Source organism: Oryzias melastigma, linkage group LG23 (assembly GCF_002922805.2).
Source record: "Oryzias melastigma strain HK-1 linkage group LG23, ASM292280v2, whole genome shotgun sequence".
NCBI lineage: Eukaryota > Metazoa > Chordata > Actinopteri > Beloniformes > Adrianichthyidae > Oryzias > Oryzias melastigma.
This window is the reverse complement of record NC_050534.1, coordinates 6,296,224-6,315,767: the sequence shown is the minus strand read 5'-3', so window position 1 is coordinate 6,315,767 and position 19,544 is coordinate 6,296,224. Positions and strand designations below refer to the sequence as shown.

Here is a 19,544-nt window from a genome sequence, read left to right as displayed (position 1 = left end):
AACAGTTTTGAACCTATAATTGAAATGATGTAGAACCTTTTTGAATTGTAAATGTTTGATGTACAAAATTAGTTTTCTACCATTTTTAACCTTCATAGTCATTTCATTAAGACATAAGGCTCAGAAATCAATTTAGGTAAAAACACTAACAATGATTAACGTTTGGACATGTTTTTTCCTTGTTTTGGACTGTTGGATCCAGAAAATGTTTTTTTTTTTTTGTTTCAAATTTAAATAAATAAAAAATCCTTAAACTAACATCACCTCCACTTTTCTCTGGTGTTATAAGCTTTAAAGGATTAAAATATTAAATCATTTTAAATATTATAGCTTAATTCTTAACAAAAAGTGAGGGAAATAGAGTAACATTTATGTATCTAAATTTCAAACAGATTGTACCTTTTATTTTCAAACACAGATTCTGATGGATTTAGACATCTCAGGTGCTGATGTGGAATCATCTGAGATTCGTTATGGAGCTTCACTGACCTGATTCGTCAACACAGGACTTGTGGTCAGCTGCTGCGGCAAAACGAGCTCTCATCATGACACCTCCACCACCGTGTTTGACAATACATTTGAAATGTTTTTAAAGCTGTGCTGCAGAGCTTTAAAAACATCGAGGATCTGCAACCTTTTTCAGTAAAAGAGCTATTTGGGCTCATTTTCTACTGAAACTTAGTAGGAGCTGCAAAGTTTTATTTTGATACTGCTTTACATTCAGGATTACAATGTATTTTTAAATAGGAAATATGAATTCTTCTTCTTTTGGGGCATGAATAAAATCAGAAGTATAAAAGGAAACTAATATTTTCTCAACACTTGAAATTATTTTTTTCGTTTGATAGAAGCTTGTTTAATTTCCTTTCAAAATAAAAGATTCTGGAGGGAGCAAAGAGGAAACAAGACCTCTTCAAGTCAGTATGGATTTAAAAACCTTTACATAGTTTATCTTTGAGCTGCACCTCAGCCATACATTTATAAACCTAGCTATGGTAATCTAAATAAGAAGAATACTATTATTTTATTTTTCTTTAGCCACTATGGAGAGGTAAAAGAACCACAAGTGGCTTCAGAGAGTTTGAGGAATTTGGATTTGTGTTGATTTCAGAAACTAAGCTAACAGACAGCGTTCTTTTGAATGTTTATCATGTCCAGTCTTTTTTGTTTTAAACTGAAAAGTGGGTTTATTTTCAAAATAAAAGTGCTGCTTTCTGATTGGCTGTCCTTATTTTGTATCAAGCTGACAGAGTCTGACAGAGAAGCTGAGACTTTTCATGACATGACATGTGGGCGTTAAGAGACTCTTTATCCTCAAGAGAAATAGTTTAGATTTGATTTGAATCTCTTATTCTGGAAATCCACTGTTCATGTTGATACAATGACACTGTGATCTGAGGAAGTTCTTCAGCTTTTGTCCAGTAAACCAATTCCCAGAAATAATTATATTATGAGACTTCTTAAAATAAAAAAAAATCTGTTTATTACAGACATAATTGACAAAAAAAATGAAGTCATGTGACAAAAAGAAATGCTATGTTCTGCTCTTCTGTCATTTCAGGATCTACATGACGTCTTTAGTGGCCATTCTGCAGACGACAGCATCCAGTAAACTTCCGCACGTCTCCTCCTGAGGAGTTATTTTGTACAGCTGTGTGGGAGAAAGCACAAAACAGGTTACAAAAATGCAAAAAACAGACATAAATTGTGGATAAAATCCACAGAAGCAGAAGGCAAAGATTTGAAAAGCAACAGAAAATTTCAGTGTAACTAAAAGAGTTTGAAATAAATATATGGAAGTACAAAGAGGTCAAAACCACAAAGTCAGTTTCCACAAACTAAAAAAAGTAGTCAGTTTGACTAAATATAATAGCTGAAAACGGTTTATATTACAACAAAATTAAATTTTCCTTATAGCATGCTAGGTTTGCTTTAGGGAAACATTTATCATAAACAATTTAAAGGAAATTAAATCTGAGATTTGTGTTGAATTATCCATGTTTTGGAGCCTTTTTATTCATTCAAAGGTTCTATTATAGTTTGAACTTGCATATTTTACCTCCCACTCTACAAAAACCATGATGCAAGGGGCCAAAATCCAAAACACGCCAAAGGTTGGGGGCCAAACAGGATAAACATTTATTGAACAATCTAAAACTACATTTTTTTTTTTTAAAACAGAACTTTTGAACATAATTATGCACTAGATATATAGCATTACCTGAGCTAATGCTAGTGTGAATGCTGTAAGCTGAATTTGGCTGCTGAAAATGTTAGTGCTGATAGCTGAAGATGCTGAAATTGATAGCTAAAAACACCGAAGCTGGTAGCTAGCTAAACTATTAACTAAATGCTAAATTAGCCACAAAAAAAAAACTAAACAAAAGAAAAAAAAAAAAAAAAGCCAGCATGTAGCTGAGAAAATAGCAAAGCTCCAACATAGCCTATAAAAAATGAAAAAAAAAATCCTAAATTAGCCAAAACAGGTTAGTGTGTAAATATTAGCTAAACTCTAAAATAACCTAAAAATCTTAGTAAATGCCAAAATAGTCCAAAAAGCTAGTAGAATGCCATTTTTTTTAAACTTTAAAACTCTAACTTTTCAACATAATTATGAATAATAAAAATGAAGGAATATTATTCCAGAATAAATCAACCTTAAATAACTTTCAATATTTTACTCTCCATAAAATTATTTTGGTCAAAATTATACAAGTTAGAAATAAGCACAAGATAACATCGGCCCATTAATAACAATAAAATAAAATAATCTGGAGGGCCGGATCCGGCCCCCGGGCCTTAACTTTGACACGTGCTCTAAATGATTTGACATCAGTTTTCCATTCAAGCTTCACGCAATGCTGAAGCTCTGATGGAAACTTGGTATCATCCCACAAAAACCAACAGCAGACGGAGAAAAACCTTTCTGATCTTTGCAGGATCTGAAAACGAGGAAAACTCTTCTGCGGGGACCTGCTGCCCGTCCACCCTGCTGGTGATGTTGGACAGGAACTCGGACTCGTCTTTGTTGTGAACTACGACCACAAGAAGAGACCGATCCTGATCCGAGATCCCGAAGCGTTTAAAGGCCTCTGAAATCTGCAGGTCGCAAAAAGATTAATGTAAATGATTTAATGAGCTACTGTTGGACAATTAGAGCTCCAATTGTGTTTCTTGTGGTTTCACTTTAGCAACAACAAAAACAAAAAAAGCATCATAAGGAATCGATAAACCATAGATCCATTTAAAAAAACACGATTAATGGAACAAATGAAAACACTGTAGGATAAAGAATTACATTTGAACAACAATATTCAGTAATCCATAGTATAACTGTGGTCAAGTTAGCCTCGATTACTAGTTCATACTTTATGCAGTATTTTACCGTATAATGTATAGTGTTTTTTTGTATCCTGTAACTTCTTTCCTCTTTTCTTTCTCAAAAGGTCTTGCCTTTTGCCAGGCCACAGTTGCAAATAAGAAGGCTGTTCTTAATCTGTCCTGCCTGGATAAATAAAGGTTAAATAAAAAAAAAATAAAAGTTGGAGTAATTCAGGAATAAAATTGATATCATAAACACAACTTAACTTTAAATTAAACCTGGTTCTTCAATTAGTAAATCACCATACCTCCATAGTACTACTTAGTACTTTTTAAAACAATTCATGTTTTTTGGAGCTAATTGCCAGAGTAATCTATTACTATAGCCTCATAACTTAGCAGACTTTGACTTTAAATAAAACCTTTTCCTTCATCTAGTACCTCACTATTCCATAATATTACTATTAATAACTTCATAGAGTACTACCATGGAAATTATGATGTCATTTCACTGCAGAGTTTTAAAGTAATTCATTACTGAATTCTCATACGAGTAAATTTTACATAATTTAGTACCTTGACTGTCCTGAACAACATTTCCTAATTTATGGAACAATTTAGTGGATTTTTTTCTTTATAGTACTACTTAATACTTCATAGACTACTACTACACAAAGTATACCTTATAGGTGATTCTACTGAATTCTTTTTAACTTTATTACAAAATTAATCGCCTTTGAATAAAACCTGTTTCTTATATTACTACATCCCTATACATTCATAATACTACCTAGTACTTCACTGAGTACTACCATACAAAGTATTAGGTTATTTACTTAATAGTTCTTGAGATATTTATTACAAATACTTGATTTTAGAATAAAACATTTTCCTCAAATTACTAGATCACCTTTCCTTCATAGTACTACTACTTAGTATTATGAATACACTTGTTCTAGTAGAATAAGTACTATAATTTTGAGACCTTATCGGGCTAAATAAAGTTTTGTTTCTTCAATAGTGAAGTAGCTTTTGTCACTCACATTATTAGTCGGTGAAAGGTTGAAGATGATCTCGGAGTTTAAACTTCTCGTCTTCATTTTCCCGATGGTTTGTAAATGAACAGCTTTATTAGCAGCCAGCAGGGCTTGGAAAGGACTCACCAACTGCAAACGGAAGTAGAATGAATCAAACCGCAAAGCAGAGGAGCATCTTTTCTCTGTTCGTCCGTCCTCACCATGGTCGGGTTGATCAGTGCGGCGTTAATTTTCCCCTCCACGGCGCTCTGTCTCAATTCTGCCGCGTTTTTCACGTCTTTAAATAGCATTTGAGTTACGCGCTGCTCGGGGAAAAGCTCCAGCGTTTGTGTGAAATGCATGTCGATGTTTATTTAGGACCTATAAAGTTTGACAAGTAAGTAAACATGTGTAAACACCCAGCATGGAGCTTCATGTGAGAACGTTCCGGTACGGCGGACCAATTACGCCGTTACACTGCTCCGAAATAAATTCTCAATTTGCCATTCTTATGTCCTGTACGATGACTGTGTTGTTTTTATCATTAATATATTTTTAATTTATTTAAAATATTCTTTTGTGAGCTCTTTTTTTTGTTTATTTTTTTACTAGGGGAACTATTTATCTAAGCAAGTCGAACACTTTTCAGCGACGGACTTCCAGCTATCGACAGAGTCGCTCTTCCGTTTACCCTCCTGGGACAAATTCATCTAATTTTCCCTCTAAAATGCAGCTTTTCTTTCATTTTAAATCCTAAAACGTCACTCGCCTTTATCAGTGTTAGCCTTTGAGTTCGTACTCATATTTTTGGGTGTGTTTTTGGGTCGGAAATGGATAAGTTTGAAGGCTACGTGTTCGCTGCTCTGTGCAGCACCAACTTCTTGGTGTCGTGTTTGATCTTCTCCAAAGTCACCAGAGAGCAGAGGGAGCCTTACATGGACGAGATCTTTCATATTCCACAAGCTCAGAAGTACTGCCAGGGAAAATTCAGCGAGGTAAAAGAACTGTCTTTGTTTGCTTGTCTGATTGTTATAATGGAGGGAGGGGGTGATCCATCAATGGGGATTAAGGTTAGTCACAGATGAGGCTGCTGTCATGTACAGAAGAGGCAGATTGTAGAGTTTTAATCTCTATGGCGAACAAAGAGGTGCATTAGTGCAACACTTTCCACATGAACTACTTTAGGCTAAAAGTTGTTCATTTAATTGTGAAAAATCTAAATCTGTTTTATTTGTATTTATAGTTCTTTTTATTTAGTGTTTTGTTTTATGGCAATGACATTTGGACCTCACATCTGTATAAAATTGTATTCTATTCCTTCCATGAATAAATATTTGTGATGTTAAAAAGGGAAGTAAAAGTTAGCAAAAATTGAAGATTTTGTCACCTCTTTGGACTTTTTTCCTTTTTTAGATAAATCAATTAAGGAAATACAATTTATTTAATTAATATTAAAGTCAAACACAAAAATGAATACATTAGTTGAAATAATGTTCTATCACAGGTTTTATTAATATATTTTTTTATTTTTTAGTTTTTCGGTCATCTGAGGTTGTCGAACAGAAAAATTACATTAAAATTAATTAATTAATTAAAAAAAAAAATTGTCGAAAAATTACATAGAACTCTATGTAATTTTTATAAGCATCGGCAAAAGTAAATTAAAAATTTTCCTTGGCAACAGATTTTTTTTTTGTTAACCACACCCACATTCCAAATATTTTCTCAGTAAGGGTTTTTTGTATGTATTTTTATGTATTAAAAAAATTGTTCGAACAACAGGGGAGTGACACTTTTGCGAGCATGGCATGCTAACTCCATTAGCATGTTGCTTCCCAATGATCTTTGAGGAGTCAGGAGTCGATAGATCCAAATTCCTAGGAGGAGTTTAAATTTGTATTAGGTACTTTTTGGCCCCATTAACTTTTTTCACAGTTTTTCCTGCTGTGATGTCATCTTTTCTTGGGGGAGAGGTCGTTCACTATGTCAAAAATGTTCTGAGTATATGGAAGGGGCAAAGCTTTTGCCCAAAGAAGCAGCAAGAAAGAAGAATTGCGATAACAATTTGGTCCTTGCAGTCCAGGACAGCTGCAAGACATGATAATATGTGGTTAACAACAAAAAACTCCGTTGCCAAGGAAATCCAAAAATGTACTTTTGCAGATTCTTTTAAAAGTTACACAGATTTGTTCGTCACCCCCATGCGACCAAATAACAAAATGGTTGCTATGGAAATAAGCCAACAGAAAAGCCGCCATTTAAAAAAAACTGGTTGTCAACTCCCTGTTCTCAGACAGGGAGGGACATGTAGCAGCCGCTAAACTAAGGAGGACGGATCAAAAAGAGACGCTTTGTCGCTTTATTTTTGTAATTTCAATAAAGTTTTTGTAAATGTTAAAGTTATGGAATGGGGTGGAGCCAAAACAAGATAAGATTTGAAACCACAAATGACTATTTCTTCTCTGTTGACCTGATCGTTGTCATAGCAACAGCTTTCCTTGTGTGTAACGTCCCCGTCCTGCGGTTTGAACAGTGGGATCCGATGATCACCACCCCCCCTGGTCTGTACCTGGCCTCTGTGGGCGTTATCAAGCCTGTGGTGTGGCTCGCTGACCTCACGGGCAACGTGGTTTGCTCCACCGCCATGCTCCGCTTCATCAACCTGCTCTTCAACTGCGGCAACCTGTACCTGATCTACCTGCTGCTCTGCAAGCTCCACCCCCGGGAGAAGGTAAAGCTCAACCAGTGGTAACCAGTTTGATTTCGTTCTCTAATGGCCGTTTGTCTTCCAGACCCGAACGGCGTCTCGGCGCATCCTCTCCGCACTGTCGCTCTCCATCTTCCCCGTGCTGTACTTCTTCAACTTCCTGTACTACACCGACGCCGGATCTACTTTCTTCATCCTGTTTGCCTACCTCATGACACTTTATGGCTGCCACAAAGCCGCGGCACTCCTTGGTGTCTGCTCCGTGCTCTTTCGCCAGACCAACATCATCTGGTTGGCATTCTGCGCCGGCACTCTGGTGGCTGCCAAAATGGACGAGGCCTGGAGGGTGGAGCATACCAAAAAGAAGGAGGAGAAGTCTCCTCCCTCCCAGGTGCCACTGTCGTTCGGCGGCGTAAAGAAAGTACTGCTCTTCTCAGTGGAGTTTTTCACCTCACCCGGGCATGTTAAGGCGGTGCTGCTGGCGGCCTGGCCGTACGCCGCGGTTGCCGGGGGTTTCCTGGCGTTCATAGTGTGGAATGATGGGATCGTGGTCGGCGACCGGACGAGTCACGAGGCTTGCCTCAACTTCCCGCAGATCTTCTATTTCTTCTGCTTCTCCCTCTTCCTATCATTCCCCGTCTCGGTGTGCTACCAACGCGTCATCCGCTTCCTGCAGGCTCTGAGGAAGCAGCCGGTCCTCTTCCTCCTCCTCACCGTCGTCTCCCTACTCCTGGTGTGGAAGTTCACGTACATTCACAAGTATCTCCTGGCCGACAACCGCCACTACCCTTTCTATGTGTGGAAGAACCTCTTCCGGAGGCACGAGGTGATCCGCTTCCTCCTAATTCCAGCGTACATATTCGCCGGCTGGAATTTCCTGGACTCCTTCAGGTCACGCTCACTTTTCTGGACTCTGGCGTTCCTGAGCTGCCTGCTGGCGTCCACCATCCCTCAGAAGCTGCTGGAGTTCAGGTACTTCATCGTCCCGTACCTGATGTACCGCCTGCACATGCCGCTCCCGTCGCTGCCCCGCCTGGTGGTGGAGTTCCTGCTGTACGCGGCGGTGAACGCCGCCACCATCTACGTCTTCATCGCCAAGACGTTCCGCTGGCCAAACAGCGCCGACACACAGCGCTTCATGTGGTGAGGACGGACACTGTTACCCAAAGAAGCTCATCAACACGAAATGTTGGAGGAGGAAATGGTTCAAGCGACATTCCTGAAAGGATTTGTGCAGTCCGATGGGAAGCAGAAGCAGTCGGGACTCGGGTGGGATATGGAAGTTGGGGAGCAGCATCACTGAACTCTAAGAAACTCCCAGTTTTCCGCTTTAGCAGCATCACTTCCTGTGAAATCTTCTGCTCGAGCGCTGATCAGCTGCTGTTGTCCTTTCTTATGATTTTGTGAAAATAAAGTATCTGAAGTGACAATTGAAGAGTTGACTCAGGATGACATTGAATACCAAAATATTTGATAAAACATCCAAGTTAAGGATTTAAAGTTTTGCTGATGAAGAACATTGATGGTTTCTTTTTACACTGATGATCCGCTTTTGTTTGTTTACGTCTATGAAGCCATAAGGAGACACTGGAAGTCCTAATTCTCCTGTAATACTATGAAATATTTTTCTTAACTCAAATCTGAGAATTTTATGTTGTTACTAGTTTTTTTTACCTTTTTGTTTTATTGATTTTGCCAAATATTTTTTTTTAAACACAAAAAGTCTGAATGATAATTCACTTCTCGTCTGTTACTAGATTTGTCTCTTTATTACTATTTTTTTTCTTTTTTTTCAAGTTTAAAAAGTAAAATGGTTCAAAGTTTTGGGGTTTTTTTTCTCTTTCGCAGCTTTTTTTTGTACTTTATTTTGAAATTTCCTTGTTTTTGTCTGGGATTTTTCTCCCAACATCCCAAGTTCTTCATACTTTTTCGTCATTCCTTGTTACCTGTTAATCTAAAGTTAAAAAATGATGGGATAATCTTGTAGAGACAATAACTTGTTCTTGTTACTGTAGCGCCCTCTGCTGTTTTATTTCCAGGTACCTTTTGAATGTTTGTTTTCTCCATCCAGTTGGTATTAAACCTTTTCAAAATAAAAGTCCTGCAGTGAATGTTTTTCGTTTAACTGTCTTGTTTCATAAGAAAAAACTACTATAGGTTTTCCTTCTTCTGTTGTATTTACAGTACGTTTATCATTTAAACTTTTCTTTTCTCACACAGATTTCCCTTTCAGAATAAATTTGATAATACATTTGATTTTTGTACTGTGCTCATTTTTTAGATTTAATTAAAGATTTAAATGCAAGTGACAGACACGTATTAGAAAAGATAAAATATGAGTAAATAAAAATAGAAAGACAGAGAACCCTGGAGACGCTGTCAGCACCAAACTTCTGTCAGCTGGTCGTCTACTTCCTGGCCCAATGAGCCAGAGCCCCGCAACCCACAGCCTCCCACCAGCCAAGGAGAAATCCGGGCGAGGGAACAATGGGTACAAGCCGGGCCATGTCCCATGGGCCCGAAAGCAGACGACCCAGCCAAGTGTGAGAAGACATTAGTTTAAAAGCAAATACTAAGTTAAAGAAACAAGCCAATAAATTAATTAAAATTTAAATGAAAAGTTAACAATAATAAGGATAATAAAACGATAGTTATAATTCATAAAAACAGGTAAGAAAATATACTATATATAAAATTATACATAGCACAATAAAATATGTATACACATGTATATACACATACATACACAAATACTAAAAGCTAGTTAAAAGTGAACCTAAAAAGATGAGTTTTGAGGTTTTTCTTAAAAGCCTCCACAGTTGATGAGGTCCTCACCTCCTCAGGCAGGCTGTTCCACAAGAACAAGAACCATCAAACCCGTAAGTGCAACTTTTAGTGGATTTGTGAGCAACAAGAGTAATAAAAAAGAAATCATAATTTCAAAACATCTAAGAAAAAAAATAATCAAATTTAAGGAAAGATCTTCAGGAGAAAAAAACTTTTAATGATGGATATAACTTAAACTACTTATTTATGTTGAATTAATTTTTTTTTAAATCTATCGTAGTCTAAAACTGAAACTAAATGAAAATTATATCCAAATATCCTGTTTCATTTATAGACTGTGCTTTAAAACATTTACAGATTTCTAACTTTAAGGAAGGTACTTAAAAAAAAACTTGTTTCAAATTCTGCCTTGATCGGCCACAAGGTGGCGCCACAAGACAAATCTAAACTATTTCTGCTTTAATAGCTCAGAAACTAAAAATCTAACTCAGTATTAGCTCTAAATAGTAGAGCGGTCTCTCAGAGCAAATGTCACATCAGCTGATCTCCATCTCGCCTGTATCATCACCAGGATCTAATAACCCAGAACAGTGTGACTCCGCCTTTCACCAAAATGCTAATAAAATCTAGGAGGGATGGTCGTGTGTCGGCTAATTACACATCATGACTGAGTAAAATAGGAAAAAGTCCTGTAGGTAAACTCATCTCAAACTGGGAACTGTTCAGCTTCAATCACAAGAAAACATTAGATTAATTCCATCATTCTGCATACACTGAGAGCAAAGATGCGATTCTGATAGCTTGATCATAAATGTTTATGTTTCCTTTCTTATTTTCCCACAAATATTAAAAATAAAGTTGGTCTGCAGACTTCACACAACTATGTGCTCGAGGTTTTTAAATGGACTGTAAAGCACTTTGGGCCTTATAAAAATTACATTTTCTTTTTTAGTCATGGTAGCGTATATTTTTACAGAAATTTTATACGTATTGCATACAAGGTTGGGAGTTACAGGTATTGAAAATTTGCTAATGTGGCTTACATGTAGCAATGTTGGACTGTTTTTTTAGGTGTTACAAACAAGGTTTGGAGTTAGCGTGGTCTCACTGATATTTTTTTTTTTGTGGTTTCAGTCTGTTTTTTTAGATGTTGCAAACAAGGTTGGGAGTTTCAAGTATTGTGAATATGCTAATGTGGCTAAGATGTAGTTATGTTGGACAGTTTTTTTGTGTTACTAACAAGTTTTGAAGTTAGCGTAGTCTTGCTTTTCTTCGCCATATCAGTCTGTTTTTTTACGTGTTGAACACAAGGTTGGATGTTAGAGGTGTGACTAACGCTAACACTTACTAACGTGTAGCGTGATACAAACAAGTTCTAGATATACCGTGACGCTACGAAGCAATAAGAGCTGCTAAGGTTCGAGATACGTTAGAAACTCTTCATGACGAATGAGCAGCTGGAAGATTATTCACAGCTGTGTGATTGAACGTGTACCAAAAATAAACTAGATAGAGCTCTACAACCCACGATTCAAACATGGTGGGGTACCAGGTCATTGATAGTACAACAACTGACACTAGCACACTTGGGGTTTGTGACAAATCAAAGTAGTGGACATGCTCCATGTAAGAAGATGCACTTAAATTTGATTTGGAGGGAAATGGATGATGGGTTCAAGTGATAAAAGCAGGAAAAACTATCCAGCCTGATACACGTCAAAGCTGGCAGCTTTGTTTTGCTACACTAAGTCAGATGGATTCTAAAGACGATCCATCAAGACGATACTTGGAGCATGATTCCAGCAGGTGGATGGGTAAAACCCCATTTTGTTTGACTCACAACAGCTCGTTAGTGTGATCAAACCTTATTTCTGGTGTGAAATACTATAGACATGAGACGATAGCTGCCATAGACGACTAAAATATACAACAAAATGAGATGGAAGTGGGATTTTAGTGTATGAATTCACCTATTAAAGGGCTTTGGTCTGTTGACAAAAATGTTGAAATAAAAGAAAATAGAAGGTTTCTTTTGCCAAACAAGGGTAACTAGAAAAAAGATAATGAAACTCATTAATATTATTAATGGAAAATGATAGTTTTCTATTTAAAGTCAAATACAAATGATAAAATTACAAGTTCAATTCCTCAAACTACCTTCTTTCTCACGTGCTCAAGCAGCCACTTGATGTATAGTTTGTCGGTGTGTGTGAAAGGTCTATGTTCGAAACTTTTGTGTAGTTTTTGAATTCATAATGTACTTTGTGTTTCTGGTGTGTGGCTTTTCACTTCTTTTGTTTTACAGCCGACAGCTCTTTAAAAGCTTCATTTTATCACTGGTTTGGGACATGTATGTGTTTATGTTCCATCTTCTCTCCCCTTCCTCTGGGTCAGGAATGGAACAGGTGATCATCCTTTTTTTGTTGTTTTTATCACTTAATCATCCGTTTGGGTGTTTATGTGTTCTTTTTTTTCTCTCTTGTCATTTGTCAGTCCATCTGTTTTCCCGGCTTGTTCCACCCACTCGCGGTTTCTCCTCCGCGGAACTATTTGTTTTCTTTTTGTTACATGTCTTTAGATCTACTGCAGCAAACCTCTTACTTTGCTTTTGTTGGAACTAATTGGATACAAATGAATGTGCGACTTCTTACTGTTATTTTTTCAATCTGTGGTAATTAGCTGAGTGAAGTCCTTGTTTTTTTTTCCATTTCCATTAACTTTTTGTTTGGTGGCCTTGAAGTGCAAATCACATCAACAAATCACTCAACGCAAAGATATTTTAAAGATCACAATTTAAAAGGCAAAACAGCATTACATTTTAGAAAACAAAAAACTTTTTACAGAAAATGTAAAAAACAATATATATATATATATATATATATATATATATATATATATATTTTCAATGAAATCATAGAAAAACAAAACACAATGAGGAACCAGAAAATGTAGGTACTATGGGAAATCGCTGATCGGATGATGATATCCAGTATTGATTCTTGTCAAATAACTTTCAGTTAAAAATTACATCTTCATCCATCATTTTGCTTTTATTCTTTTCTTTTTTTACGGAAACTGGATTTGTTATTTTAACATCTGCAACACAATCTGACATTATGGAAGCTGCAACTAAAGTAAAGCTAAGCTAAACAATCTTTGATAGCCAGGATACGTCTGGTCTCTAGTGTGTTACCAGGAAATAAAGCAAAAACATCACTAAACAGCCAAAACTATTCCATGTTCAAACAGGGATCCAGTCAAGTGAAAGCTCTACCACAGTGGAACACTCACCTGAGCACAGGTATTGGCTCACCTTTGGACTAATAGTATGCGTAACAGAGTGATACATGCTTGACATGTGTTGGTTTGTGTGTAAAAGTGTGTGCATTAGCTGTATTAGTACTATGTATGTGTTGATGTGGTTGTGTGTGAGGATTGTTGGAGCCAACAGGTATGTTATGTATATGATATGTAATATTTGATAGCGTCTGTGAACAGGCCTTGGCCTATTATATAATTTATTTATTTAATTCAATTTCAAAGCACAAAATGATGAATTACCTAATATTCTCGTCTTTGGGGAAAAAATGAAAGTATTAGTATTAGTGTTAAGCTTCATTTATTTTTAGCCTCATTCATTTTTTTTAGCTTCAATTAGCTTATTTAGTATTTTAGCAACAGGCTAACATTTTTGATTTATTTTGTTTACTGAGGAATTTTTGGCTATTTTGGAGTTTAGCTAATATTTAAGCAACAAGCTAGCTGTTTTGGCTAACTTGGCATCAATCAAGGTATTTGTGGCTAATTTGGAGTTTAGCTAATATTTAAGCAACACACTAAATATTTTTGCAAAATTGGCATATAATAGGGATTTTTAAGCAATTTCACTACAAAATTTTAAGAAATTTAGGTCGACTTCAGCACTCTGTCATGGTTCTTTAAAAAATTTCCAGTCTTTTATCAAGTTTAACATTTTCCAAATACCTTTTGGATTTCAGTAAATCCCTGCAGCTATTAAAGTCAACTGCGTCGCCATTTTCACCAAAAAGCATCTTACTAGCTTTATTGCAGGTAATGCAACTTTTCTAGTTTAGTCTTGTTTTAATACCAGAAACTAATGAAAGACAGAGGCTGCACAATTCATTAAAAGTTTAATAAACTATCATCTTCATTGTCTTTATTTTTAGTAAGTTTGAAGCTAATAATGGTTAAAATGTGATCTTTACATCCACTTTGCGAATGACCCGATTAGTCGACTAATCAGAAAAAATAATCAAATAATAAATAATAATAAAATAAGACTTTCTGGCAGCCCTACCTGTGTGGCAAGAATTCAATTGGATGCTCTAAACATACCACAGGACCTGTAATCGGATCTGTGCATTTGCAGAGTTGTTGCTGTATTTTCAATAATCTCCAAATGACAGATAAGATTATTGTTGCAATTTTCTTGGACTTGTTCCCAAGACATTTATCTTTACAGTGACCGTGTTATTAAAACGCTGGAAAGAGTTAACTAAATGTATTTTCCTCTTCAAGTAGTTCAACAGACTTTATTGAAGACGGTAAAGTCAGCAGAGTTAAGGTGAAGTCATTGCTGTCAGCTTGTCTTAGTATCCGTGACACCCTTGACCCTTTCACTGTACATCAGCCTCTCGCTGGTGCGTGCACGTGCGTGGGTAGATGCTTTTTTCTCGTGCTGCTGCAGACAAAAACTTGCACACATTTTCCCAGCATTCCCCAATTCACCAGATTCCCCAGTGATCTATTACCTTCTCTCCCTTTTCTTACAGACTCATGAGCCAACAATGCCTAGAGCGAGCGATTCATCTTCCTTGTGCTAAATAGATGAATGAGGAAAGGCATGTTTGCAGAGGGCCACGGCTGTGATGCATGTTAGAGTCAGGTTAGAGAAAACAACAAACCTGGTGAGTGGTGTTGATTAGATTTCTGTCTAAACTGAGTTTGCTTATCAAAATAAACTCCTTTAATTGAGATTAGTAGGGAGAGGGTTTTTTTGTCTCGCTGTTTAATTTACTGTAAGATGTTGATGCTCGCCTTGTTTGATTCATTAAAAAAGAGCAAAATACAAAGATAGAAATGACTACACACTATCTTTAGATAAGAGCTTCATTATCTTGAGATATTTATCTTTTTTAAGGTAATGATTGCAACTTAATTACTCGTTTAATAATGGGGAGTGCTTTGCCGCACAAACTTTGCCGCCATGGAAACGTTGGTGTTGCGGAGGCACACTAACACAGCTTTAACACTAAGATGCTAATGAGAAAATGTTTTGGTTTGAAACAAAAATGAAAACAAAAAGCGTACCTCTTAACTTCTGATTTTGTTTATTTATTACATTACCCATCATGCCTGTCACCTAGTTCTGTTTTAGTGTCAGTACAGAAAAGCAGCGCTAACAAACCGTATGCTAGCCTTTACCCGGAGTGACTTCACTCTCAAACTTGAGGCTAAATTCTAAAAAACTGAACAAAATTGAGGTTTATTAATAAAAAAATATATTTTACATTTTTATTTTGGTCCTACTGATGTTAGCAGTTACTAAATAGCACTTGCTAACATTTCTTAAATATATTCCACCACTAGTTAGCTTAATATTAGCTTCCAAACTGATCTGTATTTTTATAGAGCAGCTTATTTTCTGTCTAAATCCTAATCTAATACTTTTAAAAATTTTGATTGAGACAAATAACAGCCACATTGCATTGTGGGCCGTCTCCAATTGACAGCGCAGAGTCTGATGACGTGGAACTTCTGAAATGACGTAGGACCAGTTTACCAATCACAAAATTCAACTGTAATACCTCGTTTCAACCTGAAGGGGGAAGCACACAGACAGCTTTAGACCATAATTTCAGGAATAGAACAAGTTTATTTTAAATAGTCAAATTTGTGGCAAAGACCAAAAGGACAACACTTTTAAAGTCCCATCTGTAGAGGGCAAAAGCCAAAAAAAGTTGATTTAGTGTTTGAAATGAAAATGGTGTTTTTACATTTTTAACATCACCTTGTGGCCTTTTTCTGACGACGGAGAAAATTACGCTTAAAATTACATTTCTGAGTATTTCTTTATTCAAATCAATAGAAATCAGGAGCAGACAAAAAATGCTGTTTGAAAATGAAGGGGCACAAGCTCCTAGCTCCACTCCATTTTGGTATAAACAAAGAGCTCTCAGGGAGGAGAGAGGGGGGCGGGGTTTATCCACGCCAAAAGTCCCGCCCACATTTTAGAGGCAAATTTCTAATAAACTCCTGCAACTCCGTAGAAACTGTTTTAGAAAAAGACACAGGCTTTTTGATTTTGGCTAAAAAAAAAAACAAAACATAACAATAAATAAAAGACCACTGAGAATGATTTAAAAATAGATCAAAAGATAATCAGAGTGGGACTTTAAAAATCCTCCTAATTTTTAGAACTTAGGAGCAATCGGGAAAGTGACAATGAAACCTCATTAGTGCTATATACAGTAGTTACTGGTCCTTACTTACATCTTAATTTTATTACAAACTATTAAACTTTTTGTCATACATTACATGAATTAGCTTTTCTTTGAAAGGCTGTGACTACAAAACTGATCAAAGTGGATTATTCTGACACATGTAGTTGTGTTTTTCATTTGTTGTGATAGATTTTTTTATGACAGCAGATCTTTCAAGTATTATTAGTAATAAAAAGAAGCTTTTCTAGAAAATAATGATGCTGGAAAAGAACTTGGATTTGAAGAGATTTTCACAAAAATACTTCTTTTATTACTGGAGAAAATCCCACCCTTGTTGAGGATGTTTCTGCATCTTCCAATCACACCGACTGCTGGTAAAAAGTGTTTATATAATGTAACTCAAACATGTATACAACGGGTATTTATGAATAAACAGTCCTCATTTTAATTTAAAAGTTGGATTGTGACAAAGAAAACTGAACTTCCAATGTGCTGTCGTCACGTAGAGCAGAGCGCAGGACTGGGTGTTACAGCCTTTGTCACACACGGCAAATATAAGTCGCTCTGAAAAGAGGGAGGAATTCATCAAAATAGCAACTGAGGTGCATGATGGGAAAGAAAATGGGGACTAAATGTCAGGGTACGTGGGCGTCAGCAGCATGGTGTTTGAAGATGAAACCGAGTTCACCGCCGTGAAATAGTGAATTAGAATTAGTGTAAGCGTGTCTTCAAATTTATTATTTAAATTAGCATTTGAAAGTTTTTTTTTAGTTCTATTTCAGTGAAAAAGTGGGAGTTTGGAGGGTGGAGCCGTCAAAAAACATGTTTAGTTTTATTGAGGGTGCACAGCAATTATCCAGCCTGCCCACATTCACATCAGCTGTCTGTCAAAGTCAGAGGTCCCCGTTAGGTACTTTGGAATCGTGCTGCCCGCTACCGCACAGCAACTTTCTTTTTCTTCTCATATCTGCGGAATATTAAAATGAGATCCAACTTTAGCTCCGGCTCGGTCTCAGGTTGCTAAGAGACGGGCTGCTCCAGGAAGTGACAAGCGTTCATAATTATGACCTGCTGACAGTCGTCTACCACGCCGTTCATTACTTACTCAAGCATTAAGGCATCAAGTCTTTCAAAATGACAAAACCCTGACATAACCTTTTGTATCAACTGATTACCTCAAAATAAAACGCTGAACTATCAGCTGAAGGGAAAAGAGGCTTCACAGATCTCCTCTTCTTGCTATGGAAATCACTTGATGATAAAAGTTTGTGCCAAAGGTTTGACCTTCATATCTTGACTACTTTTTATTTTGGCTCTAGATTCCGATTTTTAAATATCTCCCGTAAATGTTAGAAAAAAATAATAATTGTTCATTTAAGCTCATCATGCAGCTATTTTAGTTTGTTTTGAGATAATTGGATTTTTGAAGTTCTATTGCTTTTAAGGTTGCTGACTTTTTGCTAACATTCTTCTGACTACCTACACCTGGGTTCACTTACCGGAGGCTTAATCCAGTGAATCCTTAAGCTAGACCCTTCATGCTACCGCTTAACTATGTAACCACATGGGGCCCCAAGTCTGTCTCTCTCTGTACCGATCCAAACCCAGATAAAGTACAGGGTCGCGTCAGGAAGGACATACGGCATTAAACTCTCTGCCAAAACCGTCTATGCGAAGGGGTAAAGCGAAAGGTGAATAACTATTCTGACTTCGTATAATTTATTTCTGGCTGGGTACAAACCCTAATTAGTATTTTTTCCTCCATAATCATGTTTACAATTGTTGACATTTCTGTTTTAAAAAAGGAGGCTATTGTTGCTCCTCTAAGTCGTGGCTCAGAGGGCATGAGGTCTGTTAATTGGAACAGAAGGATAGCACACGTTTTTAAAATACTAGTAGCATTTCACCAAGAGGATTTATTCTTCCAAAGTTCACAATATTAACATCTTCCAAAATCCACATAATCATAACATGACCTATAAATTATCTATTATCTTCTAAAAAATAATCAGTCCTACAAGAAGTTTTTTTCTCTGCTTCTGTCAACAACATGCAGTCGTGCTTATTGCACTTAAATCTGTCCTCAATGTACAAAGAACTAAATGAATATAATGGTTTTATAAAATAATTTTAAACTCTGTATTTTAACCATAATATAAACCTCAGATGTTTTATTTTGTTTAATTTGTAAAATGTATATATATATATATATATTTATAATTATTTAAACAAAAATGTACATGAATTATAACAAAAAGTATATGTTGAGTTAACTCCTTCACTGCCTTACAATTACTTAATATCATTACTGTCACCTGGTATTGAGCAAAATACATATATATATGTATATTCAGTAATATAAAATCCTAGTTAATGTTATTGTGGATGAAAAAGGTTTCTTAAAAAAAATTAACAGAAATATAAAAGTTCCCTGCTCATTTGTCCTGTTTAAAACTAGTTTCTAGCATATTCCATTCCCAATAAACATGGCCGCTAGCATTAGCAAGTTAGCTTTCAAACACTTTACAACACACATTTCCTTACAACAAACGTTTCAACTCGAACTACACTAACCTCTGTTGTCTGTGAGACCTTCAGGAACAATGTATGCTCATTACCTTTTACATTTAGTGCTTACTAACCTGTTAGTTGGAACAGAAGGACTGCACACGTTTTGATATGCTAGTAGCATTTCATCGAGAGGATTTATTCTTCCTCTGGTGCATTCAACTTGCGCGCTGCGCTGCCACCTAGCGGAGAGTTTGGGAATTACAACAACTCAAAAGAGTTCGAAAGGGAACTCTGTAAAAAACAATGAAAGTACGTAAATTAAATTAAAAAAATGTAAGGGGTGTCTGTTTTTACTTTTAAACTATTTTCCAAGCCTCTACACTACTAAACCTGATGCCCTGATTGGTCAAAGTTCAGCCGGTTGACCTTCAAGTAGTAGCAAGTTTAGCTTATAAAGGAAGTATTTACCAGGACGCAGGAAGTAAAAAAAAGATAATGAGAATGGTCAGTCCACTCCAAAATGCATCTACTTCTGAAATCACATTGCGTAACTCCCGCCGCGGGCCCTCGCCATCCTAGGCGCCAGCTGAGGTAGCCCCACTCGTTTAGACTGCTGGAGAGGTGATAGATCGACTTATTTTTATACCCATTTCACAAAACATGAATCGTGGTGTTTATATGCAATTCTTTAGTGATTTGTGCGTCAGTTATGCAATTTTAATCCGATTTGTGTGCCAT

General features: G+C 36.4%; 2 protein-coding genes across 2 annotated transcripts; one reads left to right on the top strand and one right to left on the bottom strand.

The window, feature by feature from the left end:
- Nucleotides 1–1,460: 1,460 nt before the first annotated feature.
- tprkb (Tp53rk binding protein) lies at nucleotides 1,461–4,848 on the bottom strand. The gene is made up of 4 exons (XM_024289662.2): nucleotides 4,559–4,848; nucleotides 4,365–4,487; nucleotides 2,923–3,099; nucleotides 1,461–1,651 (listed from the first exon to the last, which is right to left on the bottom strand). The coding sequence occupies exons 1-4, from the start codon at nucleotides 4,697–4,699 to the stop codon at nucleotides 1,565–1,567; spliced, it is 528 nt and encodes a 175-aa protein (XP_024145430.1). The 5' UTR covers nucleotides 4,700–4,848; the 3' UTR covers nucleotides 1,461–1,564.
- A 78-nt stretch (nucleotides 4,849–4,926) lies between these two features.
- On the top strand, nucleotides 4,927–9,159 carry alg10 (ALG10 alpha-1,2-mannosyltransferase). Its single transcript, XM_024289648.2, has 3 exons — nucleotides 4,927–5,332; nucleotides 6,871–7,068; nucleotides 7,130–9,159. The coding sequence occupies exons 1-3, from the start codon at nucleotides 5,168–5,170 to the stop codon at nucleotides 8,189–8,191; spliced, it is 1,425 nt and encodes a 474-aa protein (XP_024145416.1). The 5' UTR covers nucleotides 4,927–5,167; the 3' UTR covers nucleotides 8,192–9,159.
- The last annotated feature ends 10,385 nt before the right edge of the window (nucleotides 9,160–19,544 follow it).